The 19,906-nt window shown below is 39.8% G+C and overlaps 1 protein-coding gene across 1 annotated transcript in view; it reads right to left on the bottom strand.

Annotated features, from left to right (window-relative positions):
* LGR4 (leucine rich repeat containing G protein-coupled receptor 4) overlaps window positions 1-19,906 on the bottom strand; it is an 82,291-nt gene that overhangs the window by 3,471 nt on the left and 58,914 nt on the right. Inside the window, exons 5-17 of the mRNA XM_083428784.1 lie at window positions 15,090-15,305; window positions 13,914-13,985; window positions 13,094-13,162; window positions 12,539-12,610; window positions 12,348-12,419; window positions 9,232-9,300; window positions 8,394-8,465; window positions 7,529-7,594; window positions 6,360-6,431; window positions 4,896-4,967; window positions 3,044-3,169; window positions 1,337-1,449; window positions 747-827 (exon numbers count right to left, since the gene is read on the bottom strand). Coding sequence (XP_083284910.1) covers window positions 747-827; window positions 1,337-1,449; window positions 3,044-3,169; window positions 4,896-4,967; window positions 6,360-6,431; window positions 7,529-7,594; window positions 8,394-8,465; window positions 9,232-9,300; window positions 12,348-12,419; window positions 12,539-12,610; window positions 13,094-13,162; window positions 13,914-13,985; window positions 15,090-15,305 — 1,172 coding nt within the window. The remainder of the gene's footprint in view (window positions 1-746; window positions 828-1,336; window positions 1,450-3,043; window positions 3,170-4,895; window positions 4,968-6,359; window positions 6,432-7,528; window positions 7,595-8,393; window positions 8,466-9,231; window positions 9,301-12,347; window positions 12,420-12,538; window positions 12,611-13,093; window positions 13,163-13,913; window positions 13,986-15,089; window positions 15,306-19,906) is intronic.

The following is a 19,906-nucleotide window of genomic DNA, read 5'->3' as shown; positions in this document are numbered from 1 at the left end:
AGTTTGAAGGGACGCCAAGGGTCATGTAGTCCAACCCCCCGCAATGCAGAAATCTCAACTAAAGGCCATCCATGACAGATGGCCACCCAACCTCTGCTTAAAAACCTCCAAGGAACAGTCCACTGAATCTCATGGGAGTCTGTTCCACTGTCAAACAGCTCATACTGCCAAAAAGTCTATCATGATATTTCTCTTTTCTTGTAACTTGAATCCATTGGTTTGAGTCCTACCCTCCAGAGCAGGAGAAAACAATCTTGGCTCCACCCTCCATGTGACAGCCCTTTAGATATTTGAAGATGGTGATCATACCTCCTCTCAGTCTCATCTTATCCTGCTTAAACATACCCAATTCCCTCAACTTTTCCTCATAAGGCCTGGTTTCCAGACCCCTGAACATCTTGGTTGCTCTCCACTGCACACGTTCCAGCTTATCAATATCCTCCTTAAATTGTGGTGCCCACAACTGGACACAGTACTTTAGTTGTGGCCTGACCAAGGCAGAATATTTCTACGAAAGTGTCTCAATTTAAACAAGCATAATTGGCGCTAAAATCATAAGATAAAACCACAAAACAATAAATAATAACACAGCAGTGCACAACAGCAGTGCACAACACAAGAGGAGGAAGATCTTTTCTGAATTATTTCACCACAATTAGTAGACTGTTTACCAGACTGGCGAATTCTGTCTACCTTTAATGCAAACATTCAGATGATAAATTTAAAGTAGGGAACAGTCCAGTTACCTGTTGTGGGGGTACAGTGAATTATTGTCTGACCAAGTTCCTCATTCTTATCGCTGCTTAAGTAATCTGCTTCCGGTGCACCTTGATTAAAGAGGCAGATGATTAGGCCTAGAGAAATACTAAAATAGGAAACCACTGGGTGGTTCTTAGACTCTTAAAAATACATTCCTGTAATTGACACTTTTGCTTCATATTAAATTAAAATATCTTAAGTCTACTTGAGGGTGGGGAGAAAGCCTGCAAAATCCTCTTAGATGGCACTCCAAATTCTCATTAAGTTACGTAATGGATGCTTCCCCATAGTTTGAAGCACAGAAGATCATGGCATGATTGAGCAGTTTTGTGTTCGTGCTTTGGTGCTGGGAGTGGAGGAAGGAAGTATCACACTCATACACACCCAAATCGTGGCAGGCAAGATGTGATGATTGGATAAACCATGCTGATCCCCATCAGCCTTGAAGACTGGAGCAGGTTGAAAGCTCCCTGTGAGAATTGTGCAAACCGAAATACTACATATTCCCCTTAGCAACATTAAATCCCACTAAAATTTGAACCATTTTCACACACTACTACTATATCGGAGGACTCACCTCGCTCATGTGCAACTGAATCTTGGTGACTGGAATCTTCTGTGTTAGCATTTAAATAAGAGTCACAGCCCCAGAAAGCACAGCATTGGTAAGCATATGGAACAGAGAGAGATCTGAAAATACAAGCAGGAATTCTTAATTGACTTTTGTTTTTCTTTATAAAACAACATCATCTCCCAGAGCTGCTTTCCTTTTCAAAATACCTTCTAAGTAAGATGAGCTTCAGATTAAAGCTAATTATAAGATTTCCTGAAGAATACGTTTTATATTAGAGAGATTATGAAAGTTCCAGCAATAGTACTGTAGAATTCATTTTCTATATGAGCTCTGATCTAAGAAGTTTCTCTGGTTGTAGTCCAACATTATGTTAAAATGTTGTCATCTTAAGGCAAGCAAGATGTTACAAGCGATCGTGCTATTACCTGTGCATGTTGAAATGAACATTCATCAAGCTGCCTGGAGAGCAGCATAGTTGCGCAAGTGAATTCCCAGGCAAACACAGCACTAAGCACACGCCTGTCATCCTCACTGTTAATTTTGTTTATATGAAATTCTTCTGGCTTGCCTGTCTGGATTTCCTGCATTGCCCCTGTCTCTCCTCCAACTTAAGGATGTGCCAGAAAGATTCATGTATCTAGATGAAGGGTTCTGACACATTTTTTAAAGTTGCTTGCAACTATAAAGTTAATGCCAAATAAAAATAGAAACTAATTAAAATATTAAAAATATTGCCACTAATGCTATACCACCATAAAAACTATAAAACTGCTATTGATGGGGTGCTGGGGAGATAATAGGTCAGCTTAAGAGCATGTGCCTTACTCTCAGAATGCCCCCTAGCATTCAGTAATTTTCAGAAGATGTGGAAAAACCAAGCCTGGTAGATTTCTCTGATAAGGGACTTCTAAAAGGAGGGTATAACTACCAAGAATTCTGCTCCTCATCTCTACTAACCTAACTCCAGTCAAGGAAGAACTAAGAGCAATATCTATTCTGATTATAGAAGCGTGCATGTACACGAAAGCTTATCCCCTGAACAAACTTAGTTGGTCTCTAAGGTGCTACTGGACAATTTTTTAATTTATTTATTCTGATTATCTTCATGTATAGTAGGCTGGTACACAGGCTGCTTGTCATAGTACACCAAGCAGAAACAACGGGCTTTGAAACTACTTCCTTTATTTGACAAATATAATGTAACCTCACCACATCCAATAATTGTGCTTACACCCACAAATCTATGGTGTGCAAATGTCAATGTTCAATATTTACAGCCAGCCATTCTTCTAAAATACTAGAACAAAAAGTTTTTTAAAAAAAAACAACAGAGGCATGAAAAAGGGTGTAAAGGAATAAAGAGCAGCTGTAGAGACTTTTTTAAAAACAGTATTTTTTTCTGTAAAGCAATGATGGGCAATTCGTTTTGATGAAAGTCTGAAGAGGTGGGTAGGCCCAGTGTAGATTTGTTCTACTGTAGCTTGCAGTAGAGCTTCTTATAATGGCAGATTGGACAAAGATCTTTGCTCCAGGTGAGCACTGGATTTAGTCATCATATATAAGCCATAGTTTTCTATGTGGAAGTTAAATGTATTTGGTTTACCGCACAGCCCTATTAATGAGAAATGCAAGAGCAACTGCCAGCTGGATTGACTTTATTTTGGGGCAGTAAGATAAATCCAGGGTGTACTGACCCAGTTATTGACTTACCTGAGTTTTACAAAGTCCTTTGCCACCAAAGCTTCTTTCAGTTCTGTATTGCCTACAAGTTTAAGCTGGTTTAACCCAGCCAGGCCTCCAGTTGGAAATGAAGTCAATGCATTGAAACTTAAATCTCTAAAAGGATGACAGAAAAACCAAGTGTGAGGGGAAAATAGACCACATAAATTTTAAATACTTGAATATGCAAATCTAAAATTAAAAAGATATCTAGCCATTTTGCTTGCTGGATGAGTGGAACACTCTGCTGCTGGATCTCTAAGCAGTATTGTGCAATCAATATTCCCTTCCTCCAAAAATAACCTTAGGGTATCATCATTGATGATAGCCCATAACAATCCTGAGAAGCAAGTTCACCTGAGAGATGATGAGAGGGGCAGAGGCATTGTTATATAGTGCTTAGAGTGTTGGACTATGACCTGGGAGACTAGGGTTCAAAATCCTACAGTCTCCTAAGCCTACCCTACCCTTTGTGGGTATTGTGAAGATAGACTGAGGAGGAGAAAACTACAGCACCTTGAGGTCCTTGGAGGAAAAGTTGGATATAAATGTTCTAGTAATTAAAAAAAAAACGGAGATCTGCCCAAGGTCACCCAGTAAGCTTCATGTCTGAGCAGGAAATTGAACCTGGGTCTCCTCCTTTGAGATACAATGCTCTTCCCTTTGTTGCACCATTTTCTAGATTTTCCAAATGTCAACAGAAGTTAACCCAGCCATCACCATCTTCAGACGAATCTGGAAGCTGGCTTTTAAATATCTATTATCTTTCTATGCAGCTATTTCAAAAGGGAATGGCTGTTATAGGCCAAGCCAAGTTGCCAGCCTAGCAAAGCGCAGCTGCCCGATGCAGGTATTTGTCTAGATGCAGTAGTCACTAAATAGAAGACAGAAAGACTAGGAGCAGCAGCATAAGGGGAGGGGCACGACAGAAGTACGGTAAATTAAACATGATGTGGAGGCCGACATTTTTCTCCCTTCTCATAATACTGAAACTTGGGTCACCCAATGAAGAATATCATCCTGAATCTCCCACCAGACAAAACGAAGTATTTCTCATAGCAAATAATTTATGGAATTTGCTGCCAGAAGATATTGTGATGGCCACCAGCTTCAACTGCTTGAAATGGAGATTAGACAAATTCATGGAAAGGTCCATCAGTGGCTATTATTCAAGATGGTATGTACAATTTCTTGTTTCAACAACTTTGTGGCCCTGAAAACCAGCTGATGGGAGAAAGCAGCAACAGGGGAGCGATATTGCCTTCATGCTCGGCTTGCCAGCTTCCCAGAGGTATCTGGGAAGCAACATTAGGAAAGAGGGTGCAGGACTAGTTGGACCTTTTAGTCTAATCCAGCAGGACTCTCCTTCCAGTCTTATGCACGCAACAGTCACAGAAATCCTCTTCATTTCTCCAGGTTGCTAAAAATGTACTAATATTTGTATAAAACTCCACTATAAATCATATTCTGCTTGGTTGTTCCATATGCAAAGTCAAGATATTGAATGACTTTGGAAGTTCCCTGGAAATGACTCACTTACTGTTTCTGTTTTTGTGTGTGTGTGTTTTTGCAAATATGGGAGCTGCATGCAAAGGGGATCAAGAAGAGAGAGAAGACCAACATTACTCTTAAGTTTCACAGGCTGAGTGGCATTCGTTTTACACCAACACACATCAAGCTGTGATGTGAGTAGCTGGTTTTCTTGTATGCTGCAGGAACATGGTACTTTTTGCTCTTTCAGGATGCCAGCTGAATGAGGGTTTAAGGCATTATGGGAAACAGAAGTGGATATTTTCGAGAAGGAGAAATGGTACTTGCACTGTTCTAAAAATGGTCTACTTACAGGTTGGTAATAGCACCCAGCATAGTAAATGCTTCCTTGTCAATTCGGTGGATCAAATTTCTGCTGAGATCACTGCAATTTAAAGAGGTGCTATTGTGTTAGTAATTTATACTGACATGCCTACATGGCTATTGTTTGCACTTCAGTGATTACTTTGTGTTCCAGGTCATACTAAATTTCTAACAAACATAAATAACTTGCAACTTAACTGTAATTTACAATGTCATAATGACCAATTTTCTTGACACAGTTCTCTTAAGGGCATTTTATTCACTGGAAAACTGAGAAACAAGGCTTGGTGGACCATGGCCTTCCAGTATGGCACTATAAAGGTCTACTTGCTCTCTTTTCTCCAGATGCCAGCACCAGCTACCTAAATTTGATTTCAGATGACTCCATGTCATTACCTCTCTTACCTGGGACAAATCCTTGACCCTGATAAGGAATAACCTTACATTCCGTACTGAAATTCATTTTGTTACGGCCCAGTTTTCCAATCAGTTAAGGTCATATTGAATCCTGATTCTGTCTTCTGAGATATTAGCTCACCCTCCCAGTTTGTCATGACCTATTGGATTAAGATCTGTCACAGAGGATTAAGATCTGTAACATGTGAAGATGTGGGAGAGGGCCCTTTGCAACTCTGAGGACCCTTTGCAATTCATTTTGCTGCCTAATACTGTGATTACCTTATTGTTTTAAGATTAGTATTGCTTCTTTATTGTTTTAGGTTTGTTATTCTGTGTAATGAATGGGGCAGATCCACTCTGCAATATAGCATCTGTTGTTCCCAAACAGTGATCCACTTCTGTGTTCTCTCATCAAAAACTTGTGGTATCTTATCTAAGCAAGCTCTCACCCCAGTGATCTTTGCAAGTCCTACAGCACCCACTTCCTGGCCACTGTCCTGCCATCAATACTGCAGCCTCCTTCTCCCCAATTTTCTAGGGTGAATTTAAACCAATGTACCCACGCAACAATTAACATAAATTCTTAAAAGTTTGTTTTGGTATGTAACTGCCACATATGCAACATGCATTCAAAGTGGCTTACAATATAACGGATGAAATACTAATCTCATTCTAATTTATTTTTAAGGGGAAATAAACCATGGCTCTTATGTGAGCTCAGAACTAGAAGTGGATAAAACCCATCTGAAGGCTCCCTCCTGTCTATGGTGACATTTCAGCAAACAATCTGGCTTCACTGATTTGTGGATGTGGTTTTAAATTGGAGGAGAAAGGAGTGCATATGTGTGGGAGATGCCTAAATTAAGCATTGGGACAGGAGGGACAAAACAAAATGAAACATTTTGAGGAGTGCTGGATCGGTTGGGCTGAGAGCTATTTTACAAATGATTGCCTTGCTGTGGTTAACTGTACGTTGACTATCAATATTGGATACAACTGTTAGTTTCCAACATTTCACTTAAAATAAAAGCATTTGTAAAGAGAATAGACTCACAGGGTACGTAGAGAAGTCAGCCCCTGGAATATATTGTCTTTGATTTCTTCAATTTGATTATGCTGCAAAGATCTGAAATATGGAAATTAGTTACACAGAGAAGGATTTTCACCAAAAGGCAGCACAGTCATGGCACTGCATTCTATCCTGACAGGAACAACCCCCACTTTTAATTTATTAACTTCAAATTATTAATGAATGATTAAGTGAAAGACACTGTGGAAGACCGAAAGAAAGGCAGGAGGGGAAGAAAGAAACAGAAGGAGTTCAAGGAAGAGAGCATAAAGCAAGATACGAGGCGAAAGTCTGATTTAGCAACACAGTAATAGCATGAAGTGGACTTGGAGCTTATTGCAAAACCACGCTAGTTAGACCTCAACTGGAGTACTGTCTCCTGCTCAGAGCAGCAGACTTGAAGAAGTAGGTAGACAAATTGAATGGGTTCAGAGGAAATCAATGAAGACAGGTAACAATACAAGTTCTGTGAGGTTGATGTTTTTTTTAAGCACCTCCATAAAGGGTAAAGATTGGATACATCCAACAGCTTAAGTTTCAAGAGGACAGATTTGGTGGTAAGAGTAGTTTGACAATGGAAACATTTTTACATAGAGGGGTAGTGGGCTCTCGGTTACTGGAGATCTTTAAACAGAGCTTGGACATTTGTTGGGGATCATTGAGCTCTGGATTTTGTGCATCAGGTAGGGCATTTATATTATATATCCTACAAGGTTCCCCCCAACTCTTATGATACCACAACATCAGTAAATGTAGCAAGAAGCACAAGATGAAGGGGCCTTAACAGTTGCTTAAAACACACACACACACCACCCAGACACAAGTCAAAAATTGAATAAAGCCCAAAGTCTAGAAGCCACTGGGGCAAATAGAGAGCGAGGAGGAAGCAAGAATGACAAAAGAGAAGTAGAAATGCACCAAAAGGCAATGAAGTAATGAGAGGACTTAACATCTATCACCACTTTGTACACTTCCCACTCTGGTCACAAAACATTAACTTAGGGCGAAAACAAGGAATGCCTGTTTTGAAATACTGTCCTCTTGCTATCAGTTGTAGACAAGCTATAGAGTTTCATTTTTGGTGGCACAGATTCAGGCGCGGGGGGTGGGGGTGGGGAGGGAATCAGATTAGACTGGGAGTGCTCTATACTCACATTTCTTCCAGGGAACTGCAACCTTTAAAACTTGGAAGTTGTTTTATGTTGTTATAAGATAAATCCCTTGTAAAGGAAACAAAAGGAAAAGGTTACTTTTATCATTTTGTATGAAGGTATACTGCTTCTAATTCAGGGTCACAAATATATGGTCAATCTTCCTCTCCCAACATTCTTATAACAATCTATTTCCCCACTAGCTGTTTTCCAAAGAAAATGGGCTGCCTTCTCTAAAGTTTTTCGAACAATTTCAGCTTAAAAGATAGTATAGATGTGGGATATGATCAGGAAGTTTACAAAAGCAATTGAAACTAAAGTCTCAAATTCATAAGGGCTGCAGTCACCATTAGTCAACTCTCCAGGAGCTGCGTATCAGTAGTGGGTTTAGCCACTCTTGCATTCACACACACCATATACACATGCACAGGCCACCTATCCTGAGCTGATGTCTGCAGATCAGCAGTGAAGGATTATTGCTCCCTCCTTTTTTAACAGAGGCTCAAACTGATGAGCAGGAGGGGGGGCATTTGCATCCCTAAGAGGATGCAGCAACACACAGACCAGGGAGTTAGCAAGTCTCTACAAGAGCCTGCCCATTCATGCGGTCCCAGTAAGCTCCAGTTTGGCTTAGAGTGATGTGAAAACAAGGCAACCGAAACAAATGACTCATAGCAGGGATGTCTGATCTGCGTGGTTTTAAACTGACATGCTCAATTCTGACTTTTTAGGTTATTATGTTCCATTTCCCTCATATAAAATCTATAGCACATACTGCTCCTTATAAGGGATGTGCTAATAAACATTGATATAAATTGTATATTTTACTTTTGTGGTTTTATAGTAAGACCAAGAGGTTTCTACTTACAAAGTCCGAAGCAGTTTTTGTTCTTGGCATAGATCAATGGGGATGCTGCTTATTTTGGTGCCTGTAAAAGTCCTGTTTAATAAAACAGAAGCATGTGAATGAACTTTGATTCATAATAATTGCCAGAATTATTAAAATGAAGATGCAACTATCCTAGAAAGTTAGGACTCAATCACTTATTTCTGAACACAGTAAAGGACATTTTTAAAATACATGTGCCTTTGACTAATGCCCTAGCAGTGATGATTCAACAAAGCTGAAACAGATTAAAAATAGGGCAATAGTTAAAGAAACAGTGGTAGCATTTTTTCATTTGCTCTTTCGGAAAAGTATTTTAAAAATAACGATGTTAGGCTTAACCATGTGCATATCCTACATCATTAGGAAGAATTACATATGCTTTGCTTTCTCTCCAACTAACTGCATACCCTAAGCTTAGATAAAGCTTAGCCTTCTTCATGTTTCCAAGCTTCATCCAATGAGGAGGAGAGTGAGAATGAACTCACTGGCCCCGTCCACCTCCATCATGTTCCTGGCTTCATTTGATTTTCATGTGCTGGGAAAGGAACTTCTGCAGCAGGGAACCTTTTCTGTACAGGAAAGCTCCCCACATGAGGGGAGGAAGCAAATGGATTAATTCCCACTCTCCCTTGCACATAATGCTAACTGCATGGGAGGAAGTATGCCTGAAATGGGCTCATGTGACATAAACATATGGATAAGGAAGTCCCATCTCCAAAACTCAGCAATAAAATTAATTTTAAATGTTCTCCTTAAAAGAGAATCTAACCATTAGAATTAGTTATTGTTCATTAATAGTTTGGTAGAAGATACTTACAGGCTTTCCAGATTGGTGGTTCCTGTTAAGTTAGGAAACCACTGTACCATGCTGGCGCCACGAATGACCCTGAAGGAGAAGAAGAAATACGATGACACACACTGTTGCTTTAGTGGATAGAAAGAACACAAGAAGAGCCCTGCTGGGTCAGGACAAAAGCCCATCAAGTCCAGTATCCTGTTCTCAGTGGCCTTCCAGATGCCTCTGGGAAGCCTAAAATTAGGTCTTGAGTACAATAGTACTCTCCTCATTTGTGATTCCCACCAACTGGTATTCAGAGGCCTACAGAGGCACAGCACTGGAGGTCATACATAGCCAATGATATGTGCTATGTGAATAGAGGTTTTCATTAAAGGTTCATACCAATCTAATCTCATTTCCACTTACATTTATCCATGCTAGACTTAATGACATTTTCATCACATCTCAATGTACAAATCTCTAAGCACATCTTAGAAATGTTTGAAATATTAAATGGTTTACAAAGGCTTTTATTTTTGGGTGGGAGGGAAACAACCCACACAAAATATTGAAAAATGTGTTTGTCATCTACTCAGAATTATGTTCAAAATCTGAACTCTTGCCAATGGACTGCTCTGTCGTTGATACTATGGTCTGTTTGCCAAGACAGCTTCCTTGCTCACAGTGAAGACACTGACGTACATGTTAAATTCCCATGTGTGGATTTGTGAGAGAGCAGAAAGAGAAAGTGGTAAGTAAGTAATGCAGAGTGTGTGTGAGGGTGAGAAAGAAAATGAATAATATGTGTAAGCATTCTATGTCTGCAGCCACCAGCAGTGTGCAGACCCCAAGGATTCTTCCCATCCCTGCCAAGGGAAAGTGGGCCTCTGTGACTAAAGATTCCCCACCTCTACTCTGCCTTTTCCTCTGGTGTAGGCCCTACTACATCCTTTCTGAGAATTTAATACTGGAATGAGGAAGATGAGCTTTTCTTTTATTCATAAATACACAAGAAACCTACGAACGGAGCACAGCACTTCTAAAGAATAACCACATTTGTGCCATGGTCACTGCCAAGTAATACAACCAAGACCCATTAGGTCTCAGATTAAGTGAAGCTGTGAGACTCATCTAAGCCAAATCCCATTTTTACGCTAAGTTGGGAGTCATTCTGAGGTGGCAGTACAAAAAGCACACTGTGATTGAAATGCATTTCTCAGTTTAGCAAAGACTTGCAAGGGTTTGTTTGATCAAATCTCCAAGGCTTATGTTTTCAAAGGGTGTGTGCACCAAGATGAGCTTATGGAAACATACCAAAATATATGACCGATTTACAACCGTGGGGTTTTGCAAGGGGAAGAACAATAAGGAAAAGGGAAGAGGGGAAAACAGAGTGCTCACAAGCAAGCACAAGAAAACAACAATGAAGGCATCACCATAAATTAATCATCATGATAACCAATGGCCAATAAAATCCAGTTCACAGAAGAGACAGAATAGTGTAGCAGCAATGGAGTTGTGGATGTAATAGTCAAGTACAGTTAAACCAAGTCACGCAGAAGAATGGCATAATGTAATATACAGGAAGAGCAGTTGCACAATATTCCCCCCCCCCAGTTGCTATAGATTGATTGCATGGCTCAAGGAAGGGGATCCAATACTTCAATTCTACTTGCAAAAAAGGATTTTGATCCAGCAAGTTCCTCTGCTAATGTAACAAGGGAAGAGAGGACTTTCTCAGATTCCCCTTCCTTCCTGCTTCCATGCTGTTCTGGGGATCCCCCGGGAACAGTTTTTCAGGAAAGTGGGGCACAGAGGCTGCAACAAGGAGGGAGGAATCACCTCCTCTTCTCTTACATTAGCAGAGGTGGCTGCCAGATCAAAAGCCACTACGTAAATGGAATGGCAGCATCGGCTTCCACCATTAGTCATGAACATAAACAGTGTCTGAAAGGGTTCTGGTACACAGAATACATAATGAGTTGACATTGCTCTATAACAGGGGTAGGCAACCTAAGGCCCGTGGGCTGGATGCAGCCCAATCGCCTTCTCAATCTGGCCTGCGGACGGTCCGGGAATCAACGTGTTTTTACATGAGTAGAATGTGTCCTTTTATTTAAAATGCATCTCTGGGTTATTTGTGAGGCATAGGAATTCGTTCATATTTTTTTCCAAAATATAGTCTGGCCCACCACCTGGTTTGAGGGATGGCGGACTGGCCCATGGCTAAAAAAGGTTGCTGACCACTAGGTCTGCAGCTTCTTCTGATCTCCTAGCAGGAAATTGTTAAATACTGCCTGCCTACAGTATTTGGTATCAACCATAAAAAACAATAATTTAGCAGGGAAATCAATGGCTTTTGTATAAAATATATACATTAGGATGCTGTCAAACAATTTATGTGATTAAGTATTTGTCAAACTTCTATTAAGCCATGCCCTATAGCAGTTAAACTACAGAACTTATAGATCTTTTAGAATCATACATGTTTCTCCATGCTGCAAACATGATCTCCCTGTATCTTGCATGATGGTGCTTTCCCCAGTGGTCTTTACTGCACAACTTTAGTCTTGCAACTGCATTGCTAATTCTTCATCATCATTCTTGTGTAACAGATATTATCAGCACTGTTGATGTTAATTATAAATTTGGGAGTGCTCTTGTTGTTGTTTTCTGGTTTTGCACTGTAAGCAAAACCTTTACCAGCTTTCCCGTAATAGCCTCCCTAAGACTACTAAACAAACCACCAAAACTGGAACTTACTATAATGATTTAAAGTGTGCTTATTTTAGTCTTGCTCCAGGCTTTTTCTCTTCCAAGAGATAACATAGTTACAGGAACACGCCAAGAGCAGAAAAAGAGTTGATGGGGCTGTCTATGAGCCCCCTCCCCCAGTCAGTTGAGGGGAAAGGCACCTATATTTTTTTGTGGGGGTGTGTGTTTCTGTTTGTTCTTTGTTGTTATGTTAAATAATTTGTGTTTTTATGTTGTAAACAGCCTTGTGGTCTTTGGATGAAGGGCAGTATATAAGTCTAATAATAATAATAATAATAATAATAATAATAATAATAATAATGCAATTAAAAGATTTTTATAGTTACTTTTTAATGGAGCTGACAAAGGATACAATCATACTATAGTGAAAGGGTACTTACAGGGAATGCAAATCTGACAAGTTTTGAAAAGCTGAGTTCCCAACAAAGGATAATGGGTTATCAAACAGATGTCTAGAGTGAAAACATTTAAGAAGACAAATTGTCAGTTCATATAATCACTTCCTGATCCGTTAAACAAAAAAAATGTAATCACTGTTTTTTAAAAAAACCAAAAAACCAAAAAAACTTACATAGTACGAAGAAGTGGGTTTCCTACAAACGCATTGTCAGGGATCACGGAAATGTAATTACTGTGAAATCCCCTAAAAACAAAAATTAGAGAACAATAACACTTTAATGGTCAGAGTCTTACAAAGAGTGGCAAAGTGTGACTGAAATCACAGGAATTGAGGTGGCTGTTACAGGCTATCCATGTGAAGATGCTAGTTCACATGAAGGACAACTTCCACGCAAGCTTGGTGGCATCCTGTGGACTCCCACCACATGGAAACTCTCATTAGACCAAACACTGGCCAAGATGCTGCAAGCCAGGATCAGGCTTACATCTAACTGCAAAGAAAACTGCATGCACATTGTTTCATTCTATCTTCATGAGTAAGAAGACAAGAGGCTTTCATCAAAACATGTAGCTTTCAGGGAAAGTACCTGGAAGATCCCCAAACAAGCTGTTCCCCATTTTAGATTGCCAGGAAGTGAGAGAGACAACATCTTTAAACCTGGAGTTTTGTTTTGTGTTTTTATGTTAGAGAAAACGAAATACGTAAGGAAGCCACAAGAATACTCACAGCTCTTTTAGGCTTGGAAGTGCTTTTACTGCTTCAGGGAACTCTGCCATGTTGTTATAATTCAAGTCTCTGAAAAGAACAGCATCTTTAATATTATGAAGTTCTTGGTATTAATCTATTTCCTCAAAGTAAAACAAAAACAAACCAGTTTTTTGGTACAATTTTTTTCAAAGCAGAGCTAGAGAAATCACAGAGCTTCTTCATAATCAGACATTTATAAAAACTTATAACAGTCAATTTGAAAGCAATCTAAAACAGACACATTGTATTTTATAAATTACTTAATGTAACAACACAAATATAAATCATCAACGTTGCAGCTGTTCTATAAAGGAGTATCTTTTTAACTGGAACGTAACTGAAATTAATAAGATTTTGGAACACAGAAAAAAAATTAGGAAGCCATCAAATCTAGCACATGGGGGCCACTTTAACTAAAATTTATAATCTGGTATTTGATCAATTTGTATTAAGAATTGTATTAATTGGATATGAATTGGCATTGTTATAATGGGGCTATTATTGGAATAACATTGGAAAACTTTTTTTTTTTTAAAGATAATTTCCCCCAGCTCTGCTGTCAAAAGTTCTGCCCACACTGGAAACCTTGGGAAAGAAAGGCAAGTTGTGATGTGACCAGCTCAGGGTTGTGCAACAAAGCATTAACCATATTTGTATATGTAAGTAAATACAACTAATTACCATAACATCATAATTATAAAGCAAAACCTTAACAAATCTTAATCTCAATATTCAATGCCATCAAGTCTTTTGTAATGTGCTTTATTCAATCACAGAGCCCCAAAGGCAGGATACTTACAAGGTTTCTAGGTTGTTTAATCCATCAAAACAATGATGTCCCAGTGTTTTTATTTTATTGTTATGGAGATGCCTGAAAAAAAAAAGCAGAAGGGGTAATCTATTAACCACAGGAATCACTATGTAAGAGCTAAGGTTCCAAAAATAGCTTTACTTGATAGCAAAAAATGTGTTGCACTCACAAGGAACATCCAGCCTGATAGGTTGCTAATACACAAACCCCCTTTTGTTGTTGAGCAAGGTAGCAGAACTGGCAAGCTAATGATTTTGAACCCCACCCTGCATTCCCCATCTTAAGAATGCAGTTCCTAAGTGATAGAGGTTACCTTCAGATTCTGAAATTGACAATAGAAGAGTTCTGTTTTTTGTGCACACCTTACTCTTACCAGGGAACTGTATAGAAAGTGACCAGATTTTGTCTTTTCTCCTTGAATGGCAGGGGTGCTATCTCCCACACCCATCCCACTTAAATCATCTCAGTCTTGTAGTGGGACCCATGGAAGCCAAGCAGATTGTAACACAAGAACAAGATCCTGCACAACCCACGCAAACATCACAGATCTACAAGAATTCATTCACGTCTGCTTCCTTGCTACCCATCACTGAAACGGATTGATCATGTGAACCATAAACAGCCAATGAGATTCCCTTTCCTTATCTTTTGCATTGGCGCTTGAACCAAAGAGCTTCTGGGAATTCTCTCTCTCAAAAATGCTAAATAAATAAAGCTTGGCAGAGAGCCCAATAGCAAACTCATTTGGAATTTTGGTTGCCCTTTTTGATGCCCAACCCAGTGCAAGCATGCTTCACAAAGGCGCACACCCAAGAGCTGGGAAATGTGCGCAATGCATTTCTGTACCATATATGTGCCAAATTGTCAGTGTTGATCACTAAGGCAGGGATGGGGAGACCAACATTTAAAGACACAGTCCCCTCACACTGAATAAAAGAAAAGGGAGTTGTACTATCAAAGTCAGTTCTGATGACCACTTGGTTCAAGCAACAAGATCCTATGTACAGCACATGTGTATACTACCACTGCTATAAATGAGCACAATCACACATGCTAATGTTTTCCAGCAGCCATTTTTCTACTATATGAATGGCAATAAAGTACTTAATATAGCACAACAAAATCTGTAGGTATTCAGCAAAATAACAAGCTGCAAATTCTTACAGGACAACGAGGCTTGAGAGATTTGTAAAAGCAAAATCAGGGATGCTGGTTATTTTGTTGAGAGCCAAGGTTAAGGCCTGCAGTGATGGAAGATTGCTGAGAGGAACAACAGGGACTTCAGTCAAACTATTATCATCCAGCCACAGGTGTCGCAGTTGAACGAGGCCCTCAAAACTGTCTTCTGGGACAGCAGTAATGTGGTTAGCATCTAAGCGCCTGAAGATAAAAGAATATGAATATTTAACACCTTGCAAAATATATAGAGTATACACATCAACGTATTTTAAAAGTTTTAAGGGTGGGGGGAGCATGAAAGTTGTGGGAGCATCAGCTAAAACTGAATATAGGTCATCATGAGCCAAATGGACATGCAAATCAGCACAACCCAGAAAAAAAGGGAATAAGTTATGCACATTGTGCATGTTATCTATCAGCTAACGCCTTTGCTCAGTAGAAACAGCTGAACAGCATACACCTAGAATTTACAAATGGGTAGTTGCACAACTATTTACTGATTCACTGGGCACTACGTTTAAGTCTATGCAGTAGCAAGGCCACCTTTCGTAATAATTTCACCACTTCTTCACTGTAAACAGAAGCTGACCTGAGCTCTGTGTCTCCAGTCTCTCAACATAATTTGAAAATGAATAGAAGAACAAGGTAGCTCTAGGTTTAAGAACATGAGGTAGTTGTCATAGTATCTTTACAGAATTTTTAAAGCGATTTTCTATATTAGAACTTTGTCATGTAATATTCTGCTAAAAACAACTTGAACTGGTAGCAGAAAATAATTTCAGTGAGAAAGCTCTATCTTTGCATTGCATAGGCTTCATTATGCTAATTTATATTTATTGTTACAGCAGTACCATAAAAATATCTTTACTATACATCTTTTATGCAGTTTTAGTCCTTGTGGCAGGTACAAGTCATCTTGGTGAGAAAGACCATCTCATAATTCCAGAAATTATGGAAACACACAAGAAAGTAAAAAGAGAGCTAAGAAATTCACAACACTGAGGAAAGGCTATAGCTCAGTGATAAAGCATGTCCTTTGCAAGCAAAAGGTGCCAGGTTCATCCACTAGCATCTCCAGGTAGGGATGGATAAGACTCCTATGTGAAACCCTGTTGAGTTTGTCAGCAAAATTACTGCTCATCTATGGCTAAATTGTAGGCAGTCAATCCTTTAGCAAAGTACCATTTCCAGGATTGTTTATGGAAGCCATGATAGAAAGCTGTTATGAAACCAGTATTAGTCTAGTAGCATGGATGAGGTCTGTAGTGACTGCTTCTCAAGGATCAAGGACTTTATTCCCCAAACAGGTCAATTTTAGCAACGACACATGAATTCTTCATTTTGAAGGCAGTAGCCATTGTGAGCAATTTTTTTAAAAAAATCGGATAAAATATGAGTATGTTATTACGGAATGGTTCCTTAAAGCCCAATGTATTGTGCTACACAAAAAGAGCTGCTTCCCTTATGTACTTAGCAAGAGCTAATATGGATGAGCTTATATTACAGCTGACTGAAAAGCATCTTAGCATTTACCCTATTTTAAAGGAAGGAGTGAATGGTGCTTCACTTCTTCTCTCTCATCCCTTCTTCCCAGTGTAAGCAGGCAAAACTCCACACTGACTTTAGGGGAATTCTATTTTTAAATTTTCTCAGCACACAAGAGATGCGTAATGCCAAAGAACAACAACAACAAAAATCTTACAAAACTAATGTATTTAGCATGCTTCTTTGCTGAAGTAGTTTAGCACATCTCCAGAGCTAGCAATGCAGGTTCTATATTTTGACTAAATCTGCTCTGATAAACTAAAGAAAAATAAAGATGTGAAGGAGAAAGAAAAACAAAAACCACCGCCATCTCACATTAAGGATGCAGTAATCATTACATCCATCTTAAATTCAACACGCAAGTTGTTAAGAGTCACCCAGATATCCAAATAAGTATTCATATAGAATTATAGAATCAGATAATTATAGCTGGAATGAACCCTGACGGTCATCTAGTACAACCCCCTGAAATGAAAGAATCTCAGCTAAAGCATCTATGACAGATGGCTATCCACCTCTGCTTAAAAAAAAAACCAATGGAGAGCCCACCACCTCCCAAGAGAGTCTGTTTCACTGTTGAACAGCTCTTACTGTCAGAAAATTCTTCCTGATGTTTTAAGTCAGAATCTCCTTTCTTGTAACTTGAATTCATTGGTTTGAGTCCTACCCTACAGAGTAGGAGGGGGAGAAAGTTTGCTCCATCTTCCAGGTGACAGGCCTTTAGATATCTGAATATGGCTATCATATCTCCTCTCACTCTCCTCCTTTCCAGGTTAAACATGCCCAATTCCCTCAACCCTTCCTCATAAGGCCATTCCTCATAAACCCTTCCTCATAAGTTTCCAGACCCTTTATAGGAAATGAATTCCAATGACAGTGAGGTCCTCATGTCATTGCATAATAGATGGTGGGTGTTTATCCTTCGAGGCTCAAAGTATCTTAGCAACCATAATGGCTTGCTAAATCCACTTCCGCTGTCCTGTTGTAAATCTCCATACTATAGGGATATAGTTTAAAAGTACATGCACATCCGCAAATATGAAGGATTTTGCAAGTACAAAACTGATACAGACAATAGCCCCCAAACAGTGCAACACTGGGCACACCTACATCATATACTTCAATGCTTCAGGAAGGGGCTTGCATAGACCTTCTAAAACGGAGGGTGGGGGACACAATTCGTTTTAGCAACAACATTGTCTTTGGGACTACAAAACATCTTGTAGCTGACATCATTGTGCTGTTAACTGATGGGTGGAGCCACCCACCTGACAAATTTGGACAGCAAGGGAGATCCTGATAAGGACTAAGCCCATCAAACCAAAAAGGGTTCCTCGTCCCTGCTATATAGTGTTACCAAGCAAGTAATATTTCCTCATTGCTGTTGCAGCAGTTTTACAAATGTCTGCTTTAGTTATCCATTAAGGAGGAAACAGATTCCTCTTCTTTTCATAAGAAGTACTCCAGGCTCCAGCTTTCCCATTTGGATATTTGCTTATAAGAAATCTATTTCAAATTCTGGTCTATAAATTCATGCTTGCTGGGCACACACTCATATTAATTACTATTATTTTTACTTATCAGGTCTCATTTCACACTTTAGTTCAAACACATAAAATGGTCAGTGGAGCAAGAACAAAGTAAGCATCATATATTTCTTATGGAAGACAGAACATTAAAATTATTCCTGAATGTACTGAGAACATAAGAAGAATCCTGCTGGATCAGACCAAAGGCTACCCAGTCCAGCATTCTGTTCCTATGTTGGCCAACCACATGCCTATAGGAATCTTGTAGGCAAGACCTGAGGATATCTGTGCTCTCCTCCACTTGTGATTCCCAACAGCTGTTATTCAGAGGCAAACTGACTCAGACAAGGGAGGTAGAACATAGTTATCATTGCTAGTAACCACCGATACTGAGATTTAGGAGCTTGCGGTAGTAGTCTGCTCCTCCCGCCCCAGAGCACGTGCCAGCAAGGAGAAAGCAGGGAATGACACATCAGGAAAGTTCACTGAAGGTTACAACAGCAGCAACTGGCAAGATGTTTTTCTGAAGCAGTAAAGGAAGCAATAGGAATATACTAATTTATGAGTGGCTTGTGGACTTGAGTATCTGTAATGGTTCTAGGGGTTGCTTGTGCGTAAGCCAGTGCAAACACCTGGCTGGGTTGCCTAAGTGAACCTTTTCTGTCTGGACAGCCACTCACCCGTGGCTGACTCAATCGCTGGCAGAATCCGTCAGTGGGCATTTCTTAAACTTCTTCCAGCAAAGAAGCTCTTTGACACCTAGTCTCCTCCTACTCTCTCTGCGTGAAAGCCTTCTGCGCAAGGAGGGCATAGGCAGCGGAGGACCTCTACTCTCCCCGCTGGTTCCCGGCAAGGAGTCATGGGACCGCCTCGCCGCTTCCCCCATCTGCCCCCCTTCTCCACTGTTGCTACGCTGATTCTCTTCCGCAGAAGATGGGCTGCCTCTCCCAATCCCGGGACGCTCTCCGGAATCCCTCTGGATTTTGCTCTCTCCCTCCGGCACTGATGGCAGTTCCCTAACAGTATCCAAACTGGCATATAGGCATATAACAACAACAAATAATAATACACTTAAATATTAAAGTATTATTGCTCAAAACCAAGTAGCAGCAAATATAAAACAGCAGATAAAAATCAAGAGCTACTAAAACAACACAACAACTGAATGAGATTATGACGCACGCATAACACTTCACAATTTCCATTTCTGCAGCACTACAGCCTGCCAGTTCTGTCTCAAAAGAATTAGGAGGATGTTGTAAATGATGTTATAGAGTACAATGGAGGGGAATGAGTACATTAAGATCACGTATGTGTTCTCTATTCTCAGTAGATTGTTCTGTTCACTCTTGTGGCCTGCGATTTAATCTCTCATTACTCTCTTCATTTGCTTTGCTGCTGTGGTACAGTATTTACATGGCTCAGGAAATCTAATAGCATTATTCCAGCAGTGAAACAGGAGATATTGACACAAGCCGTCATCTCAGAGTGTACATTTGAGATAAAACCGCTTCAGGACAACAGACGTCTGGAGTGAACTTTGTTCTTTTTAAGTGCTACTTCAAAAACCACAAGGAAATCACTCCAATGACTGCAAAGTAGTTATTAGATTTAAGAGGGGAGCACTGATAAGGCTGGATACAACAGAAATTGCATCATGGCAAGGACAACAAATCCACTCTTGAGTTAACAAGCACTTTCCCAGCTGTATTACTTGTAGGTATGGCA

This window comes from Podarcis tiliguerta (assembly GCF_965153285.1).
Source record: "Podarcis tiliguerta genome assembly, chromosome: 1".
Classification (NCBI taxonomy): Eukaryota; Metazoa; Chordata; class Lepidosauria; order Squamata; family Lacertidae; genus Podarcis; species Podarcis tiliguerta.
Note: the sequence above shows the minus strand (reverse complement) of the source record. Positions and strands in the feature narration are given on the sequence as shown.